The 26,528-nt window shown below is 41.5% G+C and overlaps 2 protein-coding genes across 7 annotated transcripts in view; one reads left to right on the top strand and one right to left on the bottom strand.

The window, feature by feature from the left end:
• Window positions 1-26,528, top strand: part of CCDC73 (coiled-coil domain containing 73) — a 250,798-nt gene that overhangs the window by 11,910 nt on the left and 212,360 nt on the right. The gene's annotated exons all lie outside the window — the stretch shown is intronic.
• PRRG4 (proline rich and Gla domain 4) lies at window positions 7,844-26,009 on the bottom strand. Of its 6 annotated transcripts, none has more exons than XR_012668912.1 (6): window positions 25,551-26,009; window positions 16,676-16,839; window positions 15,294-15,342; window positions 14,346-14,481; window positions 10,684-11,018; window positions 7,844-9,088 (listed from the first exon to the last, which is right to left on the bottom strand). XR_012668912.1 is itself a non-coding variant. In XM_048854513.2 (6 exons), the coding sequence occupies exons 2-6, from the start codon at window positions 24,122-24,124 to the stop codon at window positions 10,817-10,819; spliced, it is 651 nt and encodes a 216-aa protein (XP_048710470.1). In that variant the 5' UTR covers window positions 24,125-24,134; window positions 25,551-25,642; the 3' UTR covers window positions 10,447-10,816. The 6 variants fall into 6 exon arrangements, 5 of the variants coding, with proteins under 5 accessions (XP_048710470.1, XP_048710469.1, XP_074985549.1 ...); XM_048854513.2 differs by lacking the exon at window positions 7,844-9,088 and adding an exon at window positions 24,025-24,134 and having other exon boundaries at window positions 10,447-11,018; window positions 25,551-25,642; XM_048854512.2 differs by lacking the exon at window positions 7,844-9,088 and adding an exon at window positions 24,025-25,251 and having other exon boundaries at window positions 10,447-11,018; window positions 25,551-25,637.

Below are 26,528 nucleotides of genomic sequence, written 5' to 3' on the forward strand. Positions count from 1 at the left end.
AGTTTATGTATTATTGTGTGCTGGGATTGTATGTAACTTCTTTATGGGGGAGGTGTGACAGAGCTTGTAACATCCTGCAGTATTTTTGGGATCCATTGTTTAAAATGAATGGTTTATGTATGATTGTGTTATTCCAGGTGGGAGGGAAAATCATCCAGGAACTAAAAACGGTGGGTGGTGATTAAGGCAAATCAGCCAGTTTGTAACCACCTCAGAGCAGTATCTCCTCCTGAGGAGGCTCACATATATTAAATCAACCAGTTTCTCTCGAGACCAACAGACAAAGAAAGGACTTTTGGATAGTCTGAGATTAAACTGACTCAAGGCCTTCTTTCTGATCCAGCAAACATACAGAACCTTTCTATCCAACAGAGGGGGACCCCAATCCTTAGGGAAAGTTTGGAAGAACTTGACCTACTAAGGCACCTATACGATTAATGGCTGACTTCTGATAAGCTTATTAGTATGTGTGTAGGTTTTTATTCTTAATGTTTTCTCTGTAATTTCTGTGGTGCTTATATAAAGAGCTGAGTGGTAATTTGTGACTGCTGTCAATTACACGTGTTCCTAGCTTTCAAAGAGAAAGCAAAACTCAGATGGTGGCCCGTTTAGGCAGTCTGGCTTGCTGGGAATATTAGAGTGTAAGCAGGGAACTATGCAGCTTGAAAAAACGCCAGTGAGAAGGGTAAAGACGTGTTTGTCTCAGAAGAGAAGTGATGGCTGAGGAGCCTAGAGCAGGTGCCCTTGAGGGATCACAGAAAGGGAATACAGGTGTACTTGCCCTGAACAGAGAAAACTTGCTCCAACCAGTATTCCATACAGCGTAGCAATACAATTTTATAAATCACTCTCCAGGGATGGGTGAAGGGTTTTGAAGTCGGGTTTAAAGCCTTACAACTGAAAGGAAACAAAGAGAAATGAAAGGCAAAGCCCTGGTCTACACTAGGACTTTAGGTCAAATTTAGCAGCATTAAATTGATGTAAACCTGCACCCGTCCACACGATGAAGCCCTTTATTTCGACTTAAAGGGCTCTTAAAATCTATTTCCTTACTCCACCCCTGACAAGTGGATTAGCGCTTAAATCGGCCTTGCCGGCTCGAATTTGGGGTACTGTGGACACAATTCGACAGTATTGGCCTCCGGGAGCTATGCCAGAGTGCTCCATTGTGACCGCTCTGGACAGCACTCTTAACTCAGATGCACTGGCCAGGTAGACAGGAAAAGAACCGCGAACTTTTGAATCTCATTTCCTGTTTGGCCAGCGTGGCAAGCTGCAGGTGACCATGCAGAGCTCATCAGCAGAGGTGACCATGATGGAGTCCCAGAATCGCAAAAAAGCTCCAGCATGGACCGAACGGGAGGTACGGGATCTGATCGCTGTATGGGGAGAGGAATCCGTGCTATCAGAACTCCGTTCCAGTTTTCGAAATGCCAAAACCTTTGTTAAAATCTCCCAGGGCATGAAGGACAGAGGCCATAACAGGGACCCGAAGCAGTGCCACATGAAACTGAAGGAGCTGAGGCAAGCCTACCAAAAAACCAGAGAGGTGAACGGCCGCTCCGGGTCAGAGCCCCAAACATGCCGCTTCTATGATGAACTGCATGCCATTTTAGGGGGTTCAGCCACCACTACCCCAGCCGTGTTGTTTGACTCCTTCACTGGAGATGGAGGCAATACGGAAGCAGGTTTTGGGGACGAAGAAGATGATGATGAGGAGGAGGTGGTGGTTGTAAATAGCTCACAGCAAGCAAGCGGAGAAACCGGTTTTCCCGACAGCCAGGAACTGTTTCTCACCCTGGACCTGGAGCCAGTACCCCCCGAACCCACCCAAGGCTGCCTCCTGGACACAGCAGGCGGAGAAGGGACCTCCGGTGAGTGTACCTTTTAAAATACTATACATGGTTTAAAAGCAAGCATGTGAAAGGATTACTTTGCCCTGGCATTCGCGGCTCTCCTGGATGTACTCCCAAAGCCTTTGCAAAAGGTTTCTGGGGAGGGCAGCCTTATTGCGTCCTTCATGGTAGGACACTTTACCACTCCAGGCCAGTAACACGTACTCGGGAATCATTGTACAACAAAGCATTGCAGTGTATGTTTGCTGGCGTTCAAATAACATCCATTCTTTATCTCTCTGTGTTATCCTCAGGAGAGTGAGATATAATTCATGGTCACCTGGTTGAAATAGAGTGCTTTTCTTCAGGGGACACTCAGAGGAGCCCATTCCTGCTGGGCTTTTTGCCTGTGGCTTAACAGAAATGTTCCCTGCTGTTAGCCACAGGGAGGGGGGAAGGTTGAGGGGGTAGCCACGCGGTGGGGGGAGGCAAAATGCGACCTTGTAACGAAAGCACATGTGCTATGTATGTAATGTTAACAGCAAGGTTTACCCTGAAAGAGTGTAGCCACTGTTTTATAAAATGTGTCTTTTTAAATACCGCTGTCCCTTTTTTTTTTCTCCACCAGCTGCATGTGTTTCAATGATCACAGGATCTTCTCCTTCCCAGAGGCTAGCGAAGCTTAGAAAAAAAAAACGCACTCAAGATGCCCTGATGTATTCCCAAAGCAATAAGCCTCTGCAAGCGGTGATTGAAGGGAGGAGGGGAGGGTGGTTAGCTTACAGGGAAGTAGAGTGAACCAAGGGGCGGGGGGTTTCATCAAGGAGAAACAAACAGAACTGTCACACCGTAGCCTGGCCAGTCATGAAACTGGTTTTCAAAGCTTCTCTGATGCATACCGCGCCCTCCTGTGCTCTTCTAACCGCCCTGGTGTCTGGCTGCGCGTAACCAGCAGCCAGGCGATTTGCCTCAACCTCCCACCCCGCCATAAACGTCTCCCCCTTACTCTCACAGGTATCGTGGAGCACACAGCAAGCAGTAATAACAGTGGGAATATTGGTTTCGCTGAGGTCTAAGCGAGTCAGTAAACTGCGCCAGCGTGCCTTTAAACGTCCAAATGCACATTCTACCACCATTCTGCACTTGCTCAGCCTGTAGTTGAACAGCTCCTGACTACTGTCCAGGCTGCCTGTGTACGGCTTCATGAGCCATGGCATTAAGGGTTAGGCTGGGTCCCCAAGGATACATATAGGCATTTCAACATCCCCAACAGTTATTTTCTGGTCTGGGAATAAAGTCCCTTCCTGCAGCTTTTGAAACAAACCAGAGTTCCTGAAGATGCGAGCATCATGCACCTTTCCCGGCCATCCCACGTTGATGTTGGTGAAACGTCCCTTGTGATCCACCAGAGCTTGCAGGACTATCGAAAAGTACCCCTTGCGGTTTATGTACTCGGCGGCTTGGTGCTCCGGTGCCAAGATAGGGATATGGGTTCCGTCTATGGCCCCACCACAGTTAGGGAATCCCATTGCAGCAAAGCCATCCACTATGACCTGCACATTTCCCAGGGTCACTACCCTTGATATCAGCAGATCTTTGATTGCGTGGGCTACTTGCATCACAGCAGCCCCAACAGTAGATTTGCCCACTCCAAATTGATTCCCAGCTGACCGGTAGCTGTCTGGCGTTGCAAGCTTCCACAGGGCTATCGCCACTCGCTTCTCAACTGTGAGGGCTGCTCTCATCTTGGTATTCATGCGCCTCAGGGCAGGGGAAAGCAAGTCACAAAGTTCCATGAAAGTGCCCTTACGCATGCGAAAGTTTCACAGCCACTGTGAATCGTCCCAGACCTGCAACACTATGCGGTCCCACCAGTCTGTGCTTGTTTCCCGAGCCCAGAATCGGCGTTCCACAGCATGAACCTGCCTCATTAGCACCATGATGCATGCATTGGCAGGGCCCATGCTTTCAGAGAAATCTGTGTCCATGTCCTGATCACTCACGTGACCGCGCTGACGTCGCCTCCTCGCCTGGTATCGCTTTGCCAGGTTCTGGTGCTGCATATACTGCTGGATAATGCGTGTGGTGTTTAATGTGCTCCTAATTGCCAAAGTGAGCTGAGCGGCCTCCATGCTTGCCTTGGTATGGCGTCCGCACAGAAAAAAGGCGCGGAACGATTGTCTGCCGTTGCTCTTACGGAGGGAGGGGCGACTGACGACAGGGCTTACAGGGTTGGCTTCAGGGAGCTAAAATCAACAAAGGGGGTGTCTTTACATCAAGGAGTATTTCAGGCATGACTTCACGGAGGGTTCCAATAAGAAATGGTGCACCTAAGTTATTGTTCTTATTGGAACAAGGAGGTTAGCCTGGCCTCTGATTGATACATGGCTAGATTTACCTCGCTTCACCTTCTCTGTGAGTGACTGCAGTGTGACCTAGAGGAATGAGTCCCCTAGACGGGGGAAGGGGGAAAGAAAATGAATACAAAACAAATCTGGTCTATTTCTTGTTTTGATCCACTCCATCTATCTTTTACATCTTTGGCTGGCAGCAGACGGTGCAGAAGGACTGCATGCCATCCACATCGCATAGCTGCTCAGCAGAAGATGGTACAGTACGACTGCTAGCCATCCTCATCTCTTGCCTGCCCAGCAGAAGATGGTACAGTATGACTGCTAGCAATCCGTATCGCCTGCCTGCTCACCATAAGATGGTTCAATAGGACTGACTGCAGGACTAAAGAGAATGACCTGGTCAAGTCACTCCAAATTTAGTCCCTGCGCACATGTCTGCCCAGGCGCTCCCAGCTGACGTGGCCAGGACCACCTCGGACACGACGAGAACGGCTATCAGTCGTACTGCACCGTCTGCTGCCAGAAGGCAATGGGTTGCTGCTACTGTGTAGCAATGCCGTACCGCGTCTGCCAGCACCCAGGAGACATACGGTGACTGTTACCTGAGCGGGCTCCATGCTTGCCGTGGTATGGCGTCTGCACAGGTAACTCAGGAAAAAAGGTGCGAAACGATTGTCTGCCCTTGCTTTCACGGAGGGAGGGAGGGAAGGGGGGCCTGACGATATGTACCCAGAACCACCCGCAACAATGTTTTAGCCCCATCAGACATTGGGATCTCAACCCAGAATTCCAATGGGCAGCAGAGACTGCGGGAACTGTGGGATAGCTATCCACAGTGCAACGCTCCGGAAGTCGACTCTAGCCTCGGTACTGTGGAAGCACTCCGCCGAGTTAATGCACTTAATGCACTTAGAGCATCTTCTGTGGGGACGCACACACTCGAATATATAAAACCGATTTCTAAAAAACCGACTTCTGTAAATTCGACCTTATTCCGTAGTGTAGACATACCCAAAGAGTACAGAAGTGATGTATCATTGTCATCTTAGATCTGTTCTGTGAAAACAGAAGTAAAAGCACAGTATCAACAAATACAATTTAATATAAGAAACAAGGACTTGAGTTGATAGCTCTTAATAACAAACCCTCACTCTGTTCACTTTTAAAATATCACCCCCACCCCACACGTCTGTTCCAAAAGACAAAATCAGATGCACTTATAATATTGAATATCAACAATGCATTTTATTTCCCCTACTCCTCCAAACCCCATTTCAGAAATGCTCTCCAATAAAAATGTTGTCTCTCACCCTCCAATAATAATTGTACTTCTAAAGAGCAGAGCAGGTAAAATTGAAAATGTGATGATAGTTCTGAATAAATGAGGGCCTCCCCACCCCCGCCTTAGTGTATCAGTTATTTTTAAAAAGGTTTCCCATATATCTATGTTTAAATGAGTATCCCTAAACAGAAGATCAGAGGGGGATAGGAATGAAGGTACGGAAGGCTTGGGACATGAAAGAATTAACTTTGAAAAATTCTTCCTTTTTAGAGAAATTTTTCCCACCCACTTCTTACTGTAAAAAGTTTAATTTTGAAGTAGTTTGATTACATTGTCTACAACTTTATGCAAACATTTAAATGATAGAATAGCTTAGTGTTTTGTAAACTGACAAATTATAAATGAAAGATGAACAGCTATCAATTGAAATATCTAGTGACTAATTCAAAAATTAGCACTAGTAACTAGTGTCTTCATATTTTGTAGTCCAAATAAGTGTTGATCCTCTAAACAAACTGTAAAATTACACAAGCTGCTACTTAGTCCAAAATAACCTGTAAAGTATTTTAAGCAAGGTTATACTAAAGTGTTTTATTTTAAAGGAGTAATCTGTAAAAATTTTTAATCAATTTTAAAATTTGGCTTTACAAAGTTTAGAGACATTGTGTTTAACCAGGCAGTGCAGAGCTTAAACTTTTAACTAGGCCTGTCAATTAATCGCAGTTATCTCATGCGATTAACTAAAAAAAAAAAAGAATCATGATTAATCTCACTGTTAAACAATAGAATACCAATTGAAATGTATTAAATATTTTGGATGTTTCTACATTTTCAAATATATTGATTTCTATTAAGCCCAGAATACAAAGTGCACAGTGCTCACTTTATATTTATTACGAATACTTTCACTGTAAAAATGACAAAAGAAATAATTTTCAATTCACCTCATACACATACTGTAGTGCAATCTTTTTATTGTGAAAGTGTAACTTACAAATGTAGATTTGTTTGTTACATAACTGCACTCAAAAACAAAACAATGTAAAACTTTAGAGCCTACAAGTCCACTCAGTCCTACTTGTTCAGCTGATTGCTAAGAGAAACAAGTTTGCTTATAGTATACGGGAGATACTGCTGCCTGCTTCTTAATTACAATGTCACCTGAAAGTGAGAACAGGCGTTCACATGGCACTTTTGTAGCCGGCATTGCAACGTATTTACGTGCCAGCTATGCTAAACATTCGTATGCCCCTTCATGCTTTGGCCACCATTCCAGAGGACTTGCTTCCATGCTGATGACGCTTGTTTAAAAAAAAATAATGCATCAATTAAATTTGTGACTGAACTCCTTGGGGGAGATTTGTATGTCTCCTGTTCCGTTTACCCACTTTCTGAGATATATTTCATGTTATGTTTTAGAGTAACAGCCGTGTTAGTCTGTATTCGCAAAAAGAAAAGGAGTACTTGTGGCACCTTAGAGACTAACCAATTTATTTGAGCATAAGCTTTCGTGAGTATGCATCTGATGAAGTGAGCTGTAGCTCACGAAAGCTTATGCTCAAATAAATTGGTTAGTCTCTAAGGTGCCACAAGGTCCTTTTCATTTCACGTTATAGCAGTCTCAGATGATGACCCAGCACATGTTCATTTTAAGAACACTTTCACAGCAGATTTGATAAAACGCAAAGAAGGTATCAATGTGAGATTTCTAAAAATAGCTACAGCACTCCACCCAAGGTTTAAGAATCTGAGATGCCATCCAAAATCTGAGAGGGACGAGGTGTGGAGCATGCTTTCAAAAGTCTTTAAAAAAGCAACACTTAGATGCGGAAGCTATAGAACCCGAACCCCAAAAAAAGAAAATGAACCTTCTGCTGGTCGCATCTGACTCAGATGATGAAAATGTACATGCGTCGGTCTGCTTTGCTTTGGATCGTTATCGAACAGAATGCATCATCAGCATGGACACATGTCCTTTGTAATGGTGGTTGAAGCATGAAGGGACATATGAATCTTGAGGGCATCTGGAATGTAAATATCTTGCAATGCCAGCTACAACAGTGCCATGTGAATACCTTTTCTCACTTTCAGGTGACATTGTAAACAAGAATTGGGCAGCATTATCTTCCTGCAAATTGTAACCAAACTTGTTTGTCTGAGTAATTGGCTGAAGCAGGACTGAGTGGACTTGTAGGCACTAAAGTTTTACATTTTATTTTTGAATGCAGGTTTTTTTGGACATAATTCTATATTTGTAAGTTCATAATTCTATATTTGTAGAGATTTCATTATAGAGATTTCACTACAGTACTTGTATTAGGTGAATTGAAAAATGCTATTTCTTTTGAGTTTTATAGTGCAAACATTTAATCAAAAATAAATATAAAGTGAGTACTGTACACTTTGTATTCTGTGTTGTAGTTTAAATCAGTATTTGAAAATGTAGTAAACCTCCAAAATGTAGTAAACCAGATAAATGGTATTCCATTATTTAACAATGCGATTGTGTGATTAATCATGAATAATTTTTTTAATTGTGTGATTAATCACAATTTTTTTAATTGCTTGACAGCCCTCCTTTTAACTAGATTCTGTGGGTGTTTTTTTTTCTGTTTGTCCATTCGGGTTTTTTTTAAGCCTGTTTTCCAGTAATAGTTGAACAGGTGATTTAGAGAGGCAATTATCTTCTCACTCACTTCCCGTTGTTGAAGTGACTTCATTAATAATCCCATCATATGAAGTTGGACAAAAGAGTGGTGCACCTTTTAGAGTGTAGGGTGGTACTTTACAAAACTATAATCTCTGTTGCACTGATTGGTGTGCTTCGAATTCAGGATGAATTTATCATTCCAAGAGTCATTTTCCTTTTATTAACTTTCCTTTTCCAAATCAGAGTTTATGCTCCATCCAGCTTTAGTATAATAATTGAAAAAAGCATGGATTTACAGAAGGCACCTATAGTGAAGCCAGGTGCATTGACTCTGGCAGAAACTGATGGACAAAAATGGTGTAAGGAAAGTGGGTAGACCAATACCCACAATATTTCAAAATTGTAATTTGCTTGTTATATCAACATTTTTTTCTTCATTGTTGGCAGTCACCCATTTGTAGTTACTTCCTCCTTTTATGAATTAAGAGTCAGATTCTACATTCAAGTGAATATTCTGGTCTTATTTTGTATAGTGTTGTATTTATATTTTAAAAAGTGATGCAATGTTTTTTGGCACATGTACAAGATACAACAATTCAGACCAATGTCCAAAACCCCCAAACCGCTCTAGACTTTTCCCCTTCAAATCTCTTCCATCCAATTCTGAATCTCTTTTCACCCAGCAAAAGCCTGGGAGAGCAAATGAGCCTTGCAAAGTGAGTAGAAGGTTAACAGATTTGGGATCTGGAGTATACAGATGACAAGATAATGCAATGGTCAAGCACCTTTCACTGATAATGTCTGGTTTCCACTCTCCTTGTGATTAAGCCATGAGACTCTTAGCCCAGCACTTCATTTATCAGCTGATCAGTTGAGATGCAGTCTTTGAAGTAGATTGGACACAGTCTTTAAGGCTTCAGCAGTTAAAAATGATCTATGGCACTCTTCAACCAAGAATCTTGGAGCACTTGAAGTATAAATGGCAATGAATTAAACATCACAGCACCCTGAGGTAGGTATTCTGCCCATTTTACAGATTGAAAAGTAAGGCACAGAGAGGTTAAGTGACTTGCCGTTGGCTATAAGTAAGTCTGACAGAGACAGAAGAGAAACCAATTTGACTCCCAATCCTGTCAGTCAGTAACAAGAAAATAATTCTCCATCCACTTAAGTCAACATGAGTTACTTACAGGCAAGATTGGCTTTATGTAGTATTCTCAGTGCACCCCATATCTTCCAAGTATTCCAGCAATTTCTCTTTAGATGAGAGATTTTTAGATTTAAGACAGTGATATGGAGTCATTACATAGTTTCTCACTGAACTTCTCTGTCAAAAAAATCATGTTACAAGTAAACATTCAACCTTTAAATGTAAACAGTGACTGAATACAAATGAACCATTTTAAATACAAGTTTGAATTCAATTTGCTGCTATTGAACCATTGGCCAAGATTTTCTAAAGTGACTCAGCTTCTGAATGTCCAACTGGTGAGACCTTAAAGGGTCCCAATTTTAAAGGTGTCTCCCATTGGAGCTCCAGAAATGAAGGTACCCAAAGTCATCAGTCACTTTTGAAAAGCTTGTCCATTGTCTTCTGATTACTAGACATTCTGCTCATGAGAGATTTCTAAAATCTCAGACTAATGAATGTCATTCCAGCAGAGCAATGTAAGTGACCTGCATGAGCATGCAGAAGCAACTTTTGGACTCCTATTTTATCAGTCAGAAGTCTTGACTTTAAGCCTCTAAGACTAAGGTCATCAATGGAAGTTGTGTTCAAGGGGAAGTTGCTTCTCCAGACAATGCTTTGAAAATTTACACTGTATATATTAAGGTGCGGATGTGGAAGGAGAGAAATAATCCTACTAGCTACCAACAAGCCATTGCTATGGGTTGTTTGTTAATGGGATCTAGGGAAAGGCACCTATCTTACTTGCCTAGCAATAAACTACTGTTCTGCAACAGAACAGTAAGTAGGTGATGAAGTTGAGGAGAATACATGTAGTCATTATTTTAGATAACCCCTACCATGATTTTCACAAAGAGAATATCTTGTGTCCTCCTAATAATGGCTTCCTGCCATTTAAAATCTACATTAACTGGACAGTATGAGACAATACTGTAATGTTTAAAATTAGACAAATTAATTCAGAAACCATAATGCTATACAAGCTTGACAGATTAACTAGCTTTCATCAATACAGCCCATCACTACTTCTAGAACCAGTACAAAACCCACCTAGCAACCAAATGAGGTATCTATTTTGTTAGTTATTCAATGCTTAATATATTCACAGTGGTTTAAAGTTTTAATTAAAAAAATGGTTCGTATCAAGTCCAATTTTATTAATATTTTTCCTTCTGAATAAACAGTAAATAAAACTAGTAATGGAATATCAATAGTTTGATACTTGGCTCAAAATGCAAGGGAGCTCAAAGGTTAGTACCGTTATACACAGTTCAGTTCTAGCACCAAAAACCTGTATAAACAAGTTTCATGCTGGAAAAATACATCAAATTTTTGCAAAACAATAACTTCCTTTCCAGTATGAAAGAATTCACCTTCTCCTAGCTGTGCTGAAGAACTGTAGGTCTTTCACATTTGTGAAAAATGTTCTGCAAGGTACTGCCCCTTTTCAAATGTACATCTTCCGATGAAGATTAATTCCCCACTCCTCCAGAGTCAAGTTTGGGACTATGGGGCAGGAAGTGACAGAGACTTTTTAAACATCTTAAACCCTTTTGCAGGCCCCAGATATGGTGGTGGTGGGACATCGTATTTTCCACCTAATGTCACTGCTTCTTCATAAGTTGGCAGTCCTGACTCATCTGTTCTCAGAGAGAGTGGATTTAAAGAAACCTCTTCATGTCTTCTACTTCTTACGCTGTCTGAGTACCTAAACAGAGTTAAAAGTATTATGAATGACATCTTCATTTTTATATATGAAAGAGAGGATTACATAGCCTTTTGCCAAAGCAAGTACATTTTTAATAATCATAAACAGCATGGGCCAAATGGGTATCCCAGAACCTAGGCTGAGGAACACAGTTAAGTGTTGCAGAAATTCACAGAGACAAGGATGGGGCAGAATCCTCCTCTAGGACCCACTATGACCGTTACTTCATGGCAGTGGCTGGAGTAGCTTCTGTAACTCTGTTGCCCATTCATACTTGTGAGGTTGAGGTAGGATTACCATATTTGAACATTCAAAAAAGAGGACACTCCGGGGGGGAGGGAATTAGCTCGCGCCCCCATGGCCCCGCCCCAACTCCACCCCTTCCCTGCCCCCATTCCAACCCCTTCCCACATCCCCATCCCAGCCCTGCCTCCTCCGAGTGTGCTGCGTTCTCCCTCCTCTTCCCTCTCTCCCAGCCGCGCGAAACAGCTGTTTTGCGGCGCAAGCGCTGGGAGCTAGGGGGGAAAAGCGGGCACTCTCTCGAGTGATCAACATTCACTTTCTTTCTTGAATGATCAACTCGTCTTTGGGGAACGATAATAATGGCAAAATCCCAGATGTTTTTAGATATTTAAAAATTCCTCCCGGACGGTGATTTAAGAACCAAAAAGCCAGACATATCTGGAAAAATACGGAGGTATAGTAACCCTAGGTTGAGGGGAGCAGAGAGAGGAGGAGGGCTAGAGGATCCATGTAGCAGTGGATCCTCCAGATTACTTCAGCTCCCTGTCCCAGCAGAACTATGCAAAGGTCCACCCCTCCTTTGAGTTGCAGAATTGTGCCTCCTTCCGTAGAAGAGGAGCTTCTATGCTTATGGAAGTCAGAAAGGATTTGCTTTTAACAGGTAGAGAAGAGGCCCTTAAAGGATTCCAACACAAGTAATTACAAATCAGCTTTTTCTATCTCAATAGATATTTAAGTTGCAAAGATATTTACTGTTGTAAATCGTGTAACTCAATTTATTGTTGTTTTATGTACACTCTTCCTTTTATTTAATATATAATCAAAATTTAGTGCAGTTTTCTGTTCTTTAGATCACGGGGATATTTCCGTGTATGCCACAGTGTGCATGTAAAAAAAAAAAAGTGCTGTTTACAAGAACTGACAAGCGCTCTCCTTTAAGATGATTAAGTGCTGATTACTTCTATAGTTGATCTCAAGTTTAGTGTTTCAAGTACTCATACAGTCTAAATTTTAAATCATATTCCAGAAGCATATGTAAAATAAATATCTTAAATAATAATAAAATATTAATAAAATAGTATATTTGTTTCTTAAATACTCAATGTTCTGTGGAGTTTATGGGTGCTTCAAATGATAGGGCAAAGTTTTTTGTCATAAGGGGAGTCTTAGGATGGGTAGTATCACAGATTTTACTTTGATGGTGTGCCCTTGTTGCCAAGAAGGCCAATGGCATTTTGGGATGTATAAGTAGGGGCATTGCCAGCAGATCAAGGGACGTGATCATTCCCCTCTATTCGACATTAGTGAGGCCTCATCTGGAGTACTGTGTCCAGTTTTGGGCCCCACACTACCAGAAGGATGTGGAAAAATTGGAAAACGTCCAGCGGAGGGCAACAAAAATGATTAGGGGACTGGAACACGAGACTTATGAAGAGAGGCTGAGGGAACTAGGATTGTTTAGTCTGCAGAAGAGAAGAAGGAGGGGGGATTTGATAGCTGCTTTCAACTACCTGAAAGGGGGTTCCAAAGAGGATGGATCTAGACTGTTCTAAGTGGTAGCAGATGACAGAACAAGGAGTAATGGTCTCAAGTTGCAATGGGGGAGGTTTAGGTTGGATATTAGGAAAAGCTTTTTCACTAGGAGGGTGGTGAAGCACTGGAATGCGTTACCTAGGGAGGTGGTGGAATCTCCTTCCTTTGAAGTTTTTAAGGTCAGGCTTGACAAAGCCCTGGCTGGGATGATTTAGTTGGGGATTGGTCCTGCTTTGAGCAGGGGGTTGGACTAGATGACCTCCTGAGGTCCCTTCCAACCCTGATATTCTATGGTGTACATAACCCTTGGAAAAAATTAATCGGACTTTATGGTTCCATCCTTTCGTCACCCTGTATAGAAACAAGAACATATGCTTATACTGAAAATGGATACACATTTGGTTCATGGTGAAGTCTTGTACCTAGAACAACCCTGGAGGAGCAGATATCCACTAGCACTATATTGGATAATTTTAGGTTTAAAGATGTATTTTCAATTAAAAATGCATTCAATTTACTTCTTTGTAAATAATTGTGTGGTTTTTTTAAAAAATTAATGCAGTTGAAAGGAAAGTAACCAGAACTGCCGTAGATTTTATACACAGAAAGAAAATTGGAGAGGAGATTACACCAACAAGCTGGCCAAACAAGTTTTTGAAGACTGAAAGATCTATTGCATATCATTTAGTCCAAAAGTGAGATTATGTGTAAACTAAAATCTGGTTTACCTTTTTCCCGTGCTTTAGCTATTCAGAGTCCACTTAACTCTTTGAATACAATTGCCTAACACAAGTATTTCAATTCAGTGATGGACAAATGGCATACTTAGTGCCATCTGTAAGCCTTTCACATTGTTTACTGGTGTGAATTTATGCTTGCAAGCATACATTTATTGCTATGTATCTCCTGCTTTACAGCATATTGTATTTATCACAACACAAAATATTCTCATGAATCTCAGATAAACATACTAGTTACTAACTGTGCCAATTAAGGAGATTCAACTGTATTACAATAGTAGTTTCCATTGTGAAGTTCACAGGAAGGCTGTCTTTAGGAGTCTATGGATCCTCAGCAAGCTTATTCTTTGGAAGAAGTTAAGGCCACTCATATTTCCTCTAGCACAATTCAATCTCTCCAGCAGTTACAAATCCTAATATCTAAAACTATTCTTAAAACCAGTTCACCCTCCTCCATTGCAGGTTTCAAAAAACAGATCTGGCTCAGGGTTCCCTCATGCTGAAACCATTTTTCTTGAAAAAGATTTTGGGGCCCAGCAGTAAAATATTGTTTAACAAGGATCTGTCATCCATGCAAAGGTTATTTGTTTTATATATTTTCTTGTGATTTATAGTTACAACCTTGTATTACCTTAACTCTGAGAATGATATTTTCAAAAGCATTTAGTAGTGACCTAACTCTGTCTCCACTGAAGTCAATAGAAAAATTTCCATTCACTTCAATGAGAGCAGAATGATTTTGAAAATTCCACCTAAATTACCAAAGTTTTTTCTATGAAAGTAAAGTGAAATATTATTCTCAATTCCTTACCCTGGTGGTTGTCTTGCTTTGCATCTGTTTTTGTAGAAATAGTAAATAAGTAATCCAGTTGTAACTAACAGAACTCCAGTAGCAACTAGGCCAGTCAGAAGTCCTGTAACATCAATGTTCTGTGTAGCTTCACCACCTAAACAGAAATCTGTAATTATTTCTAGTTGACTAACACTATAGTACTATTCACAATGCTTCATCAATGGTGGCCTTCTCTCTTTTTGAAGATTTGAGAGAGATGTTACAATAAGATTAACAGTAGTAGTTCCTTTCTATTAGTCTTCTCACATGACAAGCCATCACATCAATCCAGCACTACCTAAAGACACCCCAACAAAAAAGCAAAGGTTAGCAAATATTCCTCTCCTCGATCATTTATATATGCATGTTATTGAGATTCTCCACCACTCCATCCCCATCAATGTTATTTCACACACTTATTGCATCTTTCATCAGATTAAGTCCTTCAGAGCAGATGCTGACTTTCACTATGTTTGTATAGCACCTACTACAGTGAGGTCCAATCCTAACTGGGGCCTCTATAAAACTACTGCAGTACAAAATAAAAACAGAAGTAGGCAGCAGCAGAATTATAGTTGCAAAGTTTCTATATTGTCTAATACATACAAGGAAATGGATAGTAGAATGCATATTTCAATATGCAGTAGTAAAGGGCCAAAGTCTTCAAACTCCCTGAACTTCACAAATATATTAATTACTATATAATATACATTTCAGTATATCAAATATAAAAAGAAAATGCACAAAAAATATAAAAAGACAGTAATCAAGGGTTATAATTGTGCCAGTTGAATAATTAGTTATGACCAGATAACAACATACATTGCAACATGCTTGGGGGGGAGAGAGTCTAGAGTATGTGTGAGGGGAGCAATATTTTCAATGTAACAGGGAAAGAAAACGAGATAAGCTCTGATCTTGACTTACCAAATTTTGTGCTGGGTCCCTTAATGGAATATTCTTTCCAAAAAGTCATCTATGAAAATAAAAATGTTTTTTTAAAAAGTTCAAGCCTGTGTGTAATGTATAACTTAAATAAGAGATTGTGGACATTTATTCAGATATGGCATAAATGGCACAACTCCCACTGAAGTCAAAAGTTGCACCTGTTTACCCCAGGGCTGAAATTCCCTGAAACTTGTGTATTCAGGTATAACATCATAAAAACTGCCATACTAGAACAAACCAATGGTCCACCTAAACCGATAGAAAGAAATGCCAGCTGTTTAAAAGAAAAGGAAAGAGACAAACCAAGAACACCTCTAAATTGCAATACTATATCATACAGACACATTTCTTCTTGATGCCACTTAGTAATTAGCTTACACTGACAATGGAGATTGGTGGTGCTTATAATTTATCCTGGTTAGTGTATGTTCCAATGCTATTCATGCAAATCTGATCTTACAAAGCTACTTGCCTCAATAATATCCTGCAACAGTGAGTTCCATAGGTTAATAATATGATGCATATAAGAGAATATTTTATGACTAAAGACAGTAATGCACTGTGTAAAATTTAATCCTATAGTTTAGACTGAGACTAAGCCACAACCCACATTGGAAAAAGCGGCGGGGAGGGCAGGAGGAAGAAGCCACTGTGCAGCAGAAGCCTCCAGGGAAATTATGGTGTAGTCATGTAAAATTCCTCATGGGAGACTCCCAGAGAATGCAAACTCCAGTGGCCGCTCCATCCTCCTGGGAGAGGATGCACTGCTTGCCCCTTCTGCAGCTGAGTGCAGAGGATGGCAGAGGCCCTGGAGAGGTTTGCACTACAAGCAGGACTAGTTGTTTGGAGGATTGCAAGTACTGCCCTCATCTGTGCCTGGCTTCTTCCTGGGGACGGGGGTGAAAGGCTTGCATCCCTTTTCCCTCTCCTGCCAAAGGTTTCTTTCACTATACAGTAGCATCTTTCAAGTTGCTTCTTATCCATAGAACACTCACACTTAACTGATCTACTGCCCTCTTCTCAAGATTCCCCTTTGCTGTAACTTGTATGTGAAATCAGCCAATTAACGAGTGAGGGCAGATGGAAATAGTTGGCACTTTATATATAATTTTTTAAAAGTATAAAATACACAAAATTATTTGTGTGATTTTATCCCCTTCCCAGATCACTTTTTTCCCCCAAAAAGTTCCCAGTTCTGAAGACACTCACGCATGTGCCTATATAAATATAAATAATAAATAAATATAAATAATAGTGGCAGAACTCCTGCTTTAAGTGATCTCTTCTGGAGGGCTGCAGTAATTTATAAGAACCATCTACTGATGGCCACTCAGTATTTTAAACTAAATCAAAGCAATTACCATTTTATCAGGGTCTTCAAAAATTTCTCTTGCTTCTTCATAATTGCACAGTTCCTCATAGCATTCTCTTTCTAGATTACCAGGGGTAAATACTTCAAAATCAAATCTGTTATACAGAAGATGTCGTCCGATGAACAAATTGGCTTCTTTTTCTGATGTAAACACTAACAAAAAAATAAATTAATTTAAAAGAGCTAAATTAGGGGGATAGTTCTTGTATTCTTACAGAAAACTCTGGAGTTCTTTAAAATCCCAAAAGAAAAACCTCTCTCTGTTTTTTTCCCATTTCACCTGATATAAAAGGAGACTTCAAGCCCTCTTCCTGAATCATTTTCTTTGCTGCCAACACAACAGTTCTCTTTCTGCCTGTTCCACATTCAAATTGAAATATTTTCTGTCTCTTGTAAATAGTTTCAGATTTCCTAGTTGTGAAGTAGGATTCCAGAAGAGTTAGTGAAGTTATAGCAGACTTAAAGATACTGGAATGCATTTTCTCATCAGGTTTCTTCTGGGCTCAAGTTTTAGCCTGTCTTTGCTATAACTTGTAATAGAGAACTCATCTTTGAACAACAGAAATATTCTGACCTGGTTTTCTGTGCAACTGAAATATTTTAAATTAACTTCTAGTATAAGTAAGTAGACTGTTTTGCTAAGTGCAATGACTAGAGGGTTAATTAAAAAGAACTCTCCAATGTGTAAGGGTGTTAATGAAAGCTGAAAGAACATTCTTACAAACTAAGCCCACTTGCTTAAAAAGGGAGAAAGAGACAAGATGCAGGATAAAGTTATTCAGTCACAAAGAAGATATGTGCTTGTTAGACAATTCATTTATATAGATCAGTGGTGGGCAACCTGCGGCCCACGGACTGCACGTGGCCCATCAGGGCGATCTGCTGGTGGGCTGCCAGACAGTTTGTTTACATTTGCACGGCCACCCGCAGCTCCCGTGCAAATGTAAACAGCACAGGCCACAGGGACGTGCTGGCTGCTACGTCCTGCGGCTCCCATTGGCCGGGAACGGCGAACCACAGCCACTGGGAGCTGCGGGCGACTGTGCAAATGTAAACAAACTGTCTGGCAGCCCACCAGCAGATTACCATGACGGGCCGCAGGTTGCCCACCACTGGTATAGATTACCTCATAACGCAGGAATTTTTGCCTTAATAGTTACTGTTGGGCATTGCAATGGTATCTCAAAGGGTTTTGCTCAGTGACAATTTCAAGAGACTTACAGTATCACTCATTAATTTCTGCTTCCTTTAATACTATCACTGAACAATGTGAGGAATCACTTATCTTAAGATGAATTATCTTGTCATTATGTTATCAACTCAGAAGGAGTTATAGCATTTAAGATTATCACATTTTTACAGCATAGAGAAAGGGACTAGACTTAAGAAGAATTGAATCCCCAAAGTACATTTGGGCAGTGCTGAAATAGTTTTCTCTAGGAGTTCACTTTAGTGCAACCTGTATCGAAACAAGGACTTTGAAACTGAATACTACTAATCAAACTGAAAAGAAAAGCTTTGCCTGTTTTGTTCAGCAGTGTTTCATTCACTTATCAGATAAAACTGGAAAAAATATTGGGCTTCAGAATAGAAGTGTTTAACTGAAATCAAAACCTGATCCTTCAACTTGTAGATTTTTCAACAACTTGATGGCTACATACAAATCCAGCAGAATGGGGGAAATAGTGTCAAATCAGGTTCCATCCTGTTAACACTAGTTAGCAACCTAAGAAACTTGCACATATTTGCATTAACTTAAATACCTGAAACATGTGTAATGAACAGAGTTATGGTTGGGGGGAGGGATAGCTCAGTGGTTTGAGCATTGGCCTGCGAAACCTGGGATGTAAGTTCAATCCTTGAGGGGGCCATTTAGGGATCTGGGGCAAAAATTCGGGATTGGTCCTGCTTTGAGCAGGGGATTGGACGAGATGACCTCCCAAGGTCCCTTCCAACCCTGATATTCTATGATTCTATGCTTTGTGGCTATTTCCTGACTTTTCTGTCTCTCATATCTGGAACAGAACATTAAATTAATAACTTGTAATTTTAATTTAAAATTGTGGCAGTTATGCATGCAGAGGACTTGCAGAATCAGGATCTGAATAGAACTGGAAGGGATCTTGAGAGGTCATCTAGTCCAGTCCCCTGCACTAGTGGCAGAACTAATTATCTAGACCATTCCTGACAGGTGTTTGTCTAACCTGCTCTTAAAAATCTCCAGTGATGGCGATTCCACAACCTCCCTATGCAATTTATTCAATTGCTTAACCACCCTGACAGTTAGGAAGATTTTTCTTAATGTCCAACCTAAACCTTCTATGCTGCAATTTAAAATCATTGCTTCTTGTCCTATCCTCAGAGATTAAGAAGAACAATTCTTCTCCCTCCTCCTTGTAACAACCTTTTATGTACTTGAAAACTGTTATCATGTCCCATCTCAGTCTTCTCTTTTCCAGACTAAACAAACCCATTTTTTTCACTCTTCCCTCATAGGTTATGTTTTCTAGACCTTTACTCATTTTTGTTGCTCTTCTCTGGACTCTCTCCAGGTTGTCTACATCCTTCCTGAAATGCGGCACCCGGAACTGGATACAATACTCCAGTTGAGGCCTAATCAGAGTAGAGTGGAAGAATTACTTCTCATACCTTGCTTACAACTCTCCTGCTAATGCATCCCAGAATGATGTTCACTTTTTTTGCAACAGCGTTACACTGTTGACTCATATTTAGCTTGTCTACTATGACCCCCGATCCCTTTCTCCTTCCTAGGCAGTCATTTCCCATTTTGTATGTGTGCAACTGATTGTTCCTTCCTAAATGGAGTACTTTGCATTTGTCCTTATTGAATTTCATCCTGTTTACTTCGGACCATTTCTCCAGTTTGTCCAGATCATTTTGAATTATAATCCTATCCTCCCAAGCACTTGCAACCCCTCCCAGCTTGGTATCATCCGCAAACTTTATAAATGTACTCAGTATGCTATAATGTAAATCATTGATGAAGATATCAGATAGAAACGGACCCAGAACTGAGCCCTGCAGGACTCCAATTGTTATGCCCTTCCAGTATGACTGTGAACCACTGATAACTACTCTCTGGGAACAGTTTTCCAACCAGTTTTGCACCACCTTATAGTATCTCTATCTAGGTTGCATTTCCCTAGTTTGTTTATGAGAAGGGCATGCGGGACAGTATCAAAAGCTTTACTTAAGTCAAGATATAGATGGGCACTATGTTATAGATGGGCCACTATATTCCCCTTTTCCAGTCTTCTGTAATCTCTCCCATCTTCCATGACTTCTCAAAGATAATCGCTAATGGCTCAGATATCTCCTCAGTCAGCTCCTGGAGTATTCTAGGATGCATTTCATCAGGCCCTGGTGATCTGAAGACCTCTAACTTGTCTAAGTAATTTTTAACTTGTTCTTTCCTATTTTAGCCTCTTCTGATCCTACCTCATTTTCACTGGCATTCACTATATTAGATGTCCAATCGCCACCAGCCTTCATGGTGAAAACCAAAACAAAGAAGTCATTAAGCACCTCTGCATTTGCCACATTTTCTGTTGTTATTTTCCCCCCTCACTGAGTAACAGGCCTACCCTGTCCTTGAACATAAGAATGACCATACTGGGTCAGACCAAAGGTCCATCCAGCCCAGTATCCTGTCTACCGACAGTGGCCAATGCCAGGTGCCCCAGAGGGAGTGAACTTAACAGGTAATGATCAAGTGATCTCTCTCCTGCCATCCATCTCCTCCTTCTGACAAACAGAGGCTAGGGACACCATTCCTTATCCATCCTGGCTAATAGCCATTAACCTCCATGAATTTATTCAGTTCTCTTTTAAACCCTGTTATAGTCTTAGCCTTCACAACCTCCTCAGGCAAGGAGTTCCACAGGTTGACTGTGTGCTGAGTGAAGCAGAACTTCCTTTTATGTGTTTTACACCTGCTACCCATTAATTTCATTTAGTGGCCCCTAGTTCTTATATTATGGGAACAAGTAAATAACTTTTCCTTATTCACTTTCTCCACACCACTCATGATTTTATATACCTCTATCATATCCCCCGAGTCTCCTCTTTTCCAAGCTAAAAAGTCCGAGCCTCTTTAATCTCTCCTCATATGGGACCCGTTCCAAACCCCTAATCATTTTAGTTGCCCCTTTCTGAACCTTTTCTAATGCTAGTATATCTTTTTTGAGATGAGGGGACCACATCTGTATGCAGTATTCAAGATGTGGACGTACCATGGATTTATATAAGGGCAATAAGATATTTTCCATCTTATTCTCTATCCCTTTTTTACTGATTCCTAACATCCCGTTTGCTTTTTTGACTGCCGCTGCACACTGCATGGACGTCTTCAGAGAATGATGACTCCAAGATCTTTCTCCTGATTAGTTGTAGCTAAATTTGCCCCCATTGTATGTATAGTTGGGGTTATTTTTTCCAATGTGCATTACTTTACATTTATCCACATTAAATTTCATTTGCCATTTTGTTGCCCAATCACTTAGTTTTGTGAGATCTTTTTTAAGTTCTTCACAGTCTGCTTTGGTTTTAACTATCTTGAGCAGTTTAGTATCATCTGCAAACTTTGCCACCTCCCTGTTTACCCCTTTCTCCAGATCATTTGTGAATAAGATGAATAGGATTGGTCCTAGGACTGACCCTTGGGGAACACCACTAGTTACCCCTCTCCATTCTGAAAATTTACCATTTATTCCTAACCTTTGTTCCCTGTCTTTTAACCAGTTCTCAATCTATGAAATCTTCCCTCTTATCCCATGATAACTTAATTAACCTAAGTGCCTTTGGTGAAGGACCTTGTCAAAAGCTTTCTGAAAATCTAAGTACACTATGTCCACTGGATCCCCCTTGTCCACATGTTTGTTGACCCCCTCAAAGAACTCTAATAGATTAGTAAGACATGATCTCCCTTTACAGAAACCATGTTGACTTTTGCGCAACAATTTATGTTCTTCTATGCGTCTGACAATTTTATTCTTTACTATTTTTACTCTTCTTCTTGCTGCTAATGTATTTGTAGAATGTGTTCTTGTTACCCTTTATGTCTCTGACTAGTTTGATCTCATTTTGTGCCTTGGCCTTTCTAATTTTGTCCCTACATACTTGTGTCATTTATTTATATTCATCTTTGTCATTTGACCTAGTTTCCACTTTGTGTAGGACTCTTTTTTGAGTTTTAGATCATTGAAGATCTCCTGGTTAAGCCAGAGTGGTCTCTTGCCATACTTCCTATCTTTCCTACGCAGTGGGATAGTTTCCTCTTGTGCCCGTGATAATGTCTCTTTGAGAAACTGCCAACTGTCTTCTATTTTTTTTTCCCCTTAGACTTGCTTCCCATGGGATCTTACCTGTCAACTTCCTGAGTTTGCTAAAGTCTGCCTTCTTGAAATCCATTGTCTTTATTTTGCTATTCTCCCTACCTTATAATCATGAATTCGATCATTTTATGATCACTTTCACCCAAGCTGCCTTCCACTTGGAAATTCTCAACCAGTTCCTCCCTATTTGCCAAAAATCAAATCTAGAACAGCCTCTCCCCAGTAGCTTTCTACACCTTCTGAAATAAAAAATTGTCTCTGATACATTCCAAGAATTTATTGGCTAATCTGTGGTCTGCTGTGTTATTTTCCCAACAGATGTCTGAGTAGTTGAAGTCCCCCATCACCACCAAGTCCTGTGCTTTGGATGATTTTGTTAGCTGTTTAAAAAAAGCCTCATCCACCTCTTCTTCCTGGTTAGGTGGTCTGTAGTAGAGCCCTACCATGACATCACCCTTGTTTTTTACCCCTTTTATCCTTACCCAGAGATTTTCAACAAGTCTGTCTCCTATTTCCATCTCAATCTTAGTCCAAGTGTATTCATTTTTAACATATAAGACAACACATCCTCCCTTTTTTCCCTGCCAGTCCTTCCTGAGCAAGCTGTACCTTTCTATACCAATATTCCAGTCATGTGTATTACCCAACCAGGTCTCTGTGATGCCAGCTATGTCATAGTTGTGTTTATTTACTAGCATTTTGAGTTCTTCCTGCTTATTTCCCATACTTCTCGCATTAGTATATCTGGAGACTTTCTAGATCAGTAGTCCAAACCCATCTCCTGTGTTTAGGTTACTCAGTAAGTAACCTATGTGAAATGAGCTAGAGATTTTAGTCCAGTTGTTAGTGGGCAGTTGGGCACACCTTAAAAAAAAGACAACACCCAGCAGACCTGGCACCACTGTTGGTACTTATTTCTCTTGCCTTTAAATATAGTCCTGCCTGGCAGGATGGGGTGCACTGATCAGGAGTGGTGGGGCAGCCCTTGGTCTGTACACCCACATTCACTCTTGTTATTTGGAAATACTGGATTCTTCATATGATAATGGACTATACGCAAATACTTTGAAGAAATGAACCAAATGAGAGATCAGTTTAGTGCTTCCATGTGTTGTATTCAATCCTGGCTGTTAGGAATATAGCAATTGCCAAACTGGACAGACCACTGATCCATCACTGTCTCGCAGCCTCTCACTAGGCAGATGTGAGATAATCAATCCCCATGAAGGTCTCATCCAACTCTTTACAGTTAGAGATTACCTTAACCCTTGAAGCATGGGGTTTAGATCCCTCCCAAAACGTGCTAGTTTCAAGTATAACAACTCTAGATATTCCTTGCTGTCCCTATAAAAATGTCCAACCCCTCTGAGTCTGGCTAAATTCTTGGTTTCAATGTCATACCGTGGCAATGAGTTCCACAGTTTAATTACACATTGAGTGGAAAAGTAATCAAACAAACTTTCTGTTATGTCATAAGACAATCTAGTGATTCAAACAGTTTCTGATCAACTATTTTTTAAATGAAAACTTTGATCTTTTCTGAATGCCAAGTATGAAACAAAACAACCCCTTCCAAATACGAACAAATGCAGTGCAGTCTTAATAGAGACTGAATTATTGTTTCAGACTCATTGCTAAGAAAATCTGATGACAACGGTAACTGTCACTGACAGGTGCCCAGAGGCCTAAGAGGAGCCTGTATTGTCCTGTTTATCTCATTCCAGTGTTTTTTTCTGAAACCCCATTGACTATCTGTTTGACTGATGATCATTTTAGCAAAAACCTCCAACTATTCTAAAATGGTGGGAGAAACAAGAATATGATTTTTAAACCAACCTAAAGCCTGTTGCTTCTAATGTTAGTTAACGATCACACACCCTGTGTTACACACTTTTAGTTTTTAAGCAAGATTGTTTCCACAACAGAACACTGTAAGATGCAGTTTAGCTCAAGAAAGCATAGCTTCATTTTAGAAGAGTATTACCTTCTTTCCCTATATGCTTTGAATCCTTTAATCTTCTTGTGCAATGAGGAAATGCAAACATTATTGTCAGCTGACACAGCAGTACCAAAACCACAGACATAGTCTAGTATCTGTCAAAATAAAGTATTAGTTAAAAACTCCCAGATGTTGTTTGTGTATCTTAAATGAATCCACTGTATGCAGTTGTCAGACACAAGTCCCCACAAGCAACTTGGATTATTTTTTCCCTATAGGCAGTACACCTACCCAAACTGGTCCCACATATATTTAATAACAATTGCATAATGTCCTCCATTTGGTAGTCATCACCATTTGAATTAACAAAGCACAGTATTCTACCACCTGAGCTAGAGAAGTAAGTCCATTAGCTGACAGTAGTATAAGTGCTTACTAAAGGTTGATACTACATATTTTGCGATTGTGGCAATCCTACTTGGAGGATTTTAATAATGATGATCCTGCAGCCAAACAAACTAAAGTGCAAGTGTGACTGACTGTACTGAACTGTAGATAAAAGAATCATTTTGCCCACTGATGAAGTACAGCCACCACTTGGGCAGCAGCTACTTAGCAAAACACAGCAAGCTACTTGATAGTTTACAGCAGAGTTTGTAATACCCTATCCTATTGAAATTACGATTTAAGTGATTCTAGAATATAAAACAGTTTTGGTTCTCTGTTTAAACCCTTTCAAGATGCACCCACAAAACACTTTTCTAATTACATGACAGTCCAAGATGTCAGGATGACTTTAAGATATCGGATAATCAAAATTAATTTAAAAAATAATTTCCCTTCCAGTGGAGCCTGCTGGAAAGCATTGTTTCCTTTTTTGAGGCACGAATACGGAGCCAGTTTGCTCTCTCCGTTGCCTACTCCCATTCTAGTTTGCCGATAGCAGGCAGAGCCCTGCACAAGGTGGGTCCGCAGAATTTGAGCTACAATCATTTGTCCCTCCGAAACAACTGAAACGGGCAGCGTCCTCTTTGTTCTCCATCTGTGATTGCGTCTGAATCAGGCTCTGGTGCAGGGATCTCGCCTGAAGCTCCCTTCCCCGCCAGGCCTTGTTTTCGTTCATTCATTTTTTATTGTGTTAGAACATGACTAACTGGAGTGTGAAATTAACTAACAGGATCTTGACCACAACCTAGCCTAGAACAGGCGTTCAACACGCTGTCATCTGATTCCACTCGCCACAGTCACGTTCAATGGAGGAGTCGGGGGTATCTGCAAATGGGAACAGAGCCACTTTATCCCAGCAGCCAGGGATCCCTTTGGGACCAGAGGGTTGGCCCAGGCTGGGTGGCGGATGGGATCCGGGGTGGCCCTAGGTTTGATTTCGGGAACGAATTTATTGTGTCTTGTCCTGAATGGCCCGACAGGAGAGGGAAAGGCTTAATCTTCTGTGACCCACCCCGCAGGGGAGACGTAGCTGGGCGGAGTCCCTCGCCCGGGCCGGCCCCCCGTCTCTCTCCCTCCCCCGTAGCCCGAAGGCAGGCACCCACCCAGCCCGGGGACTGACCTACCTGCTCGAGCTGCAGCGCCCGGACTCCGGGCTGAGGGGCGGGGGACAAACACCACCCGCGCTCCCCCTGCACCGCGGCGCTTCCCGGAGAGGGAGCAGCCAGGATCACGTGGCCCAGCCGCCGTTTCACCGAGAGCCGCCCCAGGCGGCACCTGGCCTGGCCATACGGGGTCTGTCCGGAGCACCCAGCCCCCACAAGCGGAGCTGAGCCCCGCTCTAGGTGCCTGCCGCCCCCCCGGCCCCAGACGAGCCTCAGCATGGGCCCTGGCGTCCCCCGCGTAGCTGAGCTCCTGCTCCGTGTCCCGCTTATGAGCTGAGCTCTCCACACCCGGCATAGCAGTTGAGCCCCTATATGTGCGCCTGGCGGAGGCCGCTCAGCCCCATCGTGGCCCCCGCTGAGCAGGACCCATCCAAGCCTGTCGTCCGCCTTCGGTCCCTTCTTCCTGGAAGGAGGAGTTGAGTCTCCTCATCGCCCCAACCCCTCCCAGCAGCTCCGAGCCAGCACTTCGGATTTGTGTTTTGACCTTTTCTTTCCCCTTCACTTGGGGGTGGGGGATGCTGATTGAAAGCATGAAGCAAGAGAGCAGTGATTTATTTGTGAAATTCAGGGGGAAGCTACAGCCACACAAAGGGCTTACTGGCCTCATTAAACAGTCCCATGTCTTAATCCATCCACCAACTGATAATAGAAACGATTGAAACATAGGGGGAGGAGAAAAAAGGAAACTGTTCCCTGGCTGGAATGGTTAGAGTCAATGTTTAGGATCCCCCAGCTCCTTCCCAATAAACCACTGCTAAAAAGTAAAGAGAAATAAGAAAGGGAGAGAAGAAAGGAAAAAAGAATAGTTAATTCCAGAGAAACCAGTAGGAGATCCCAATTTAATTTGTTAGACTTTCTGAGTAGATGTCCTTTTCAGAAATTGTTGTGTTGTGATCTCTGTGTGTATATAAAGTCTGCTGCAGTTTCCACGGTATACAT

This window comes from Caretta caretta, chromosome 6, assembly GCF_965140235.1.
Source record: "Caretta caretta isolate rCarCar2 chromosome 6, rCarCar1.hap1, whole genome shotgun sequence".
NCBI lineage: Eukaryota > Metazoa > Chordata > Testudines > Cheloniidae > Caretta > Caretta caretta.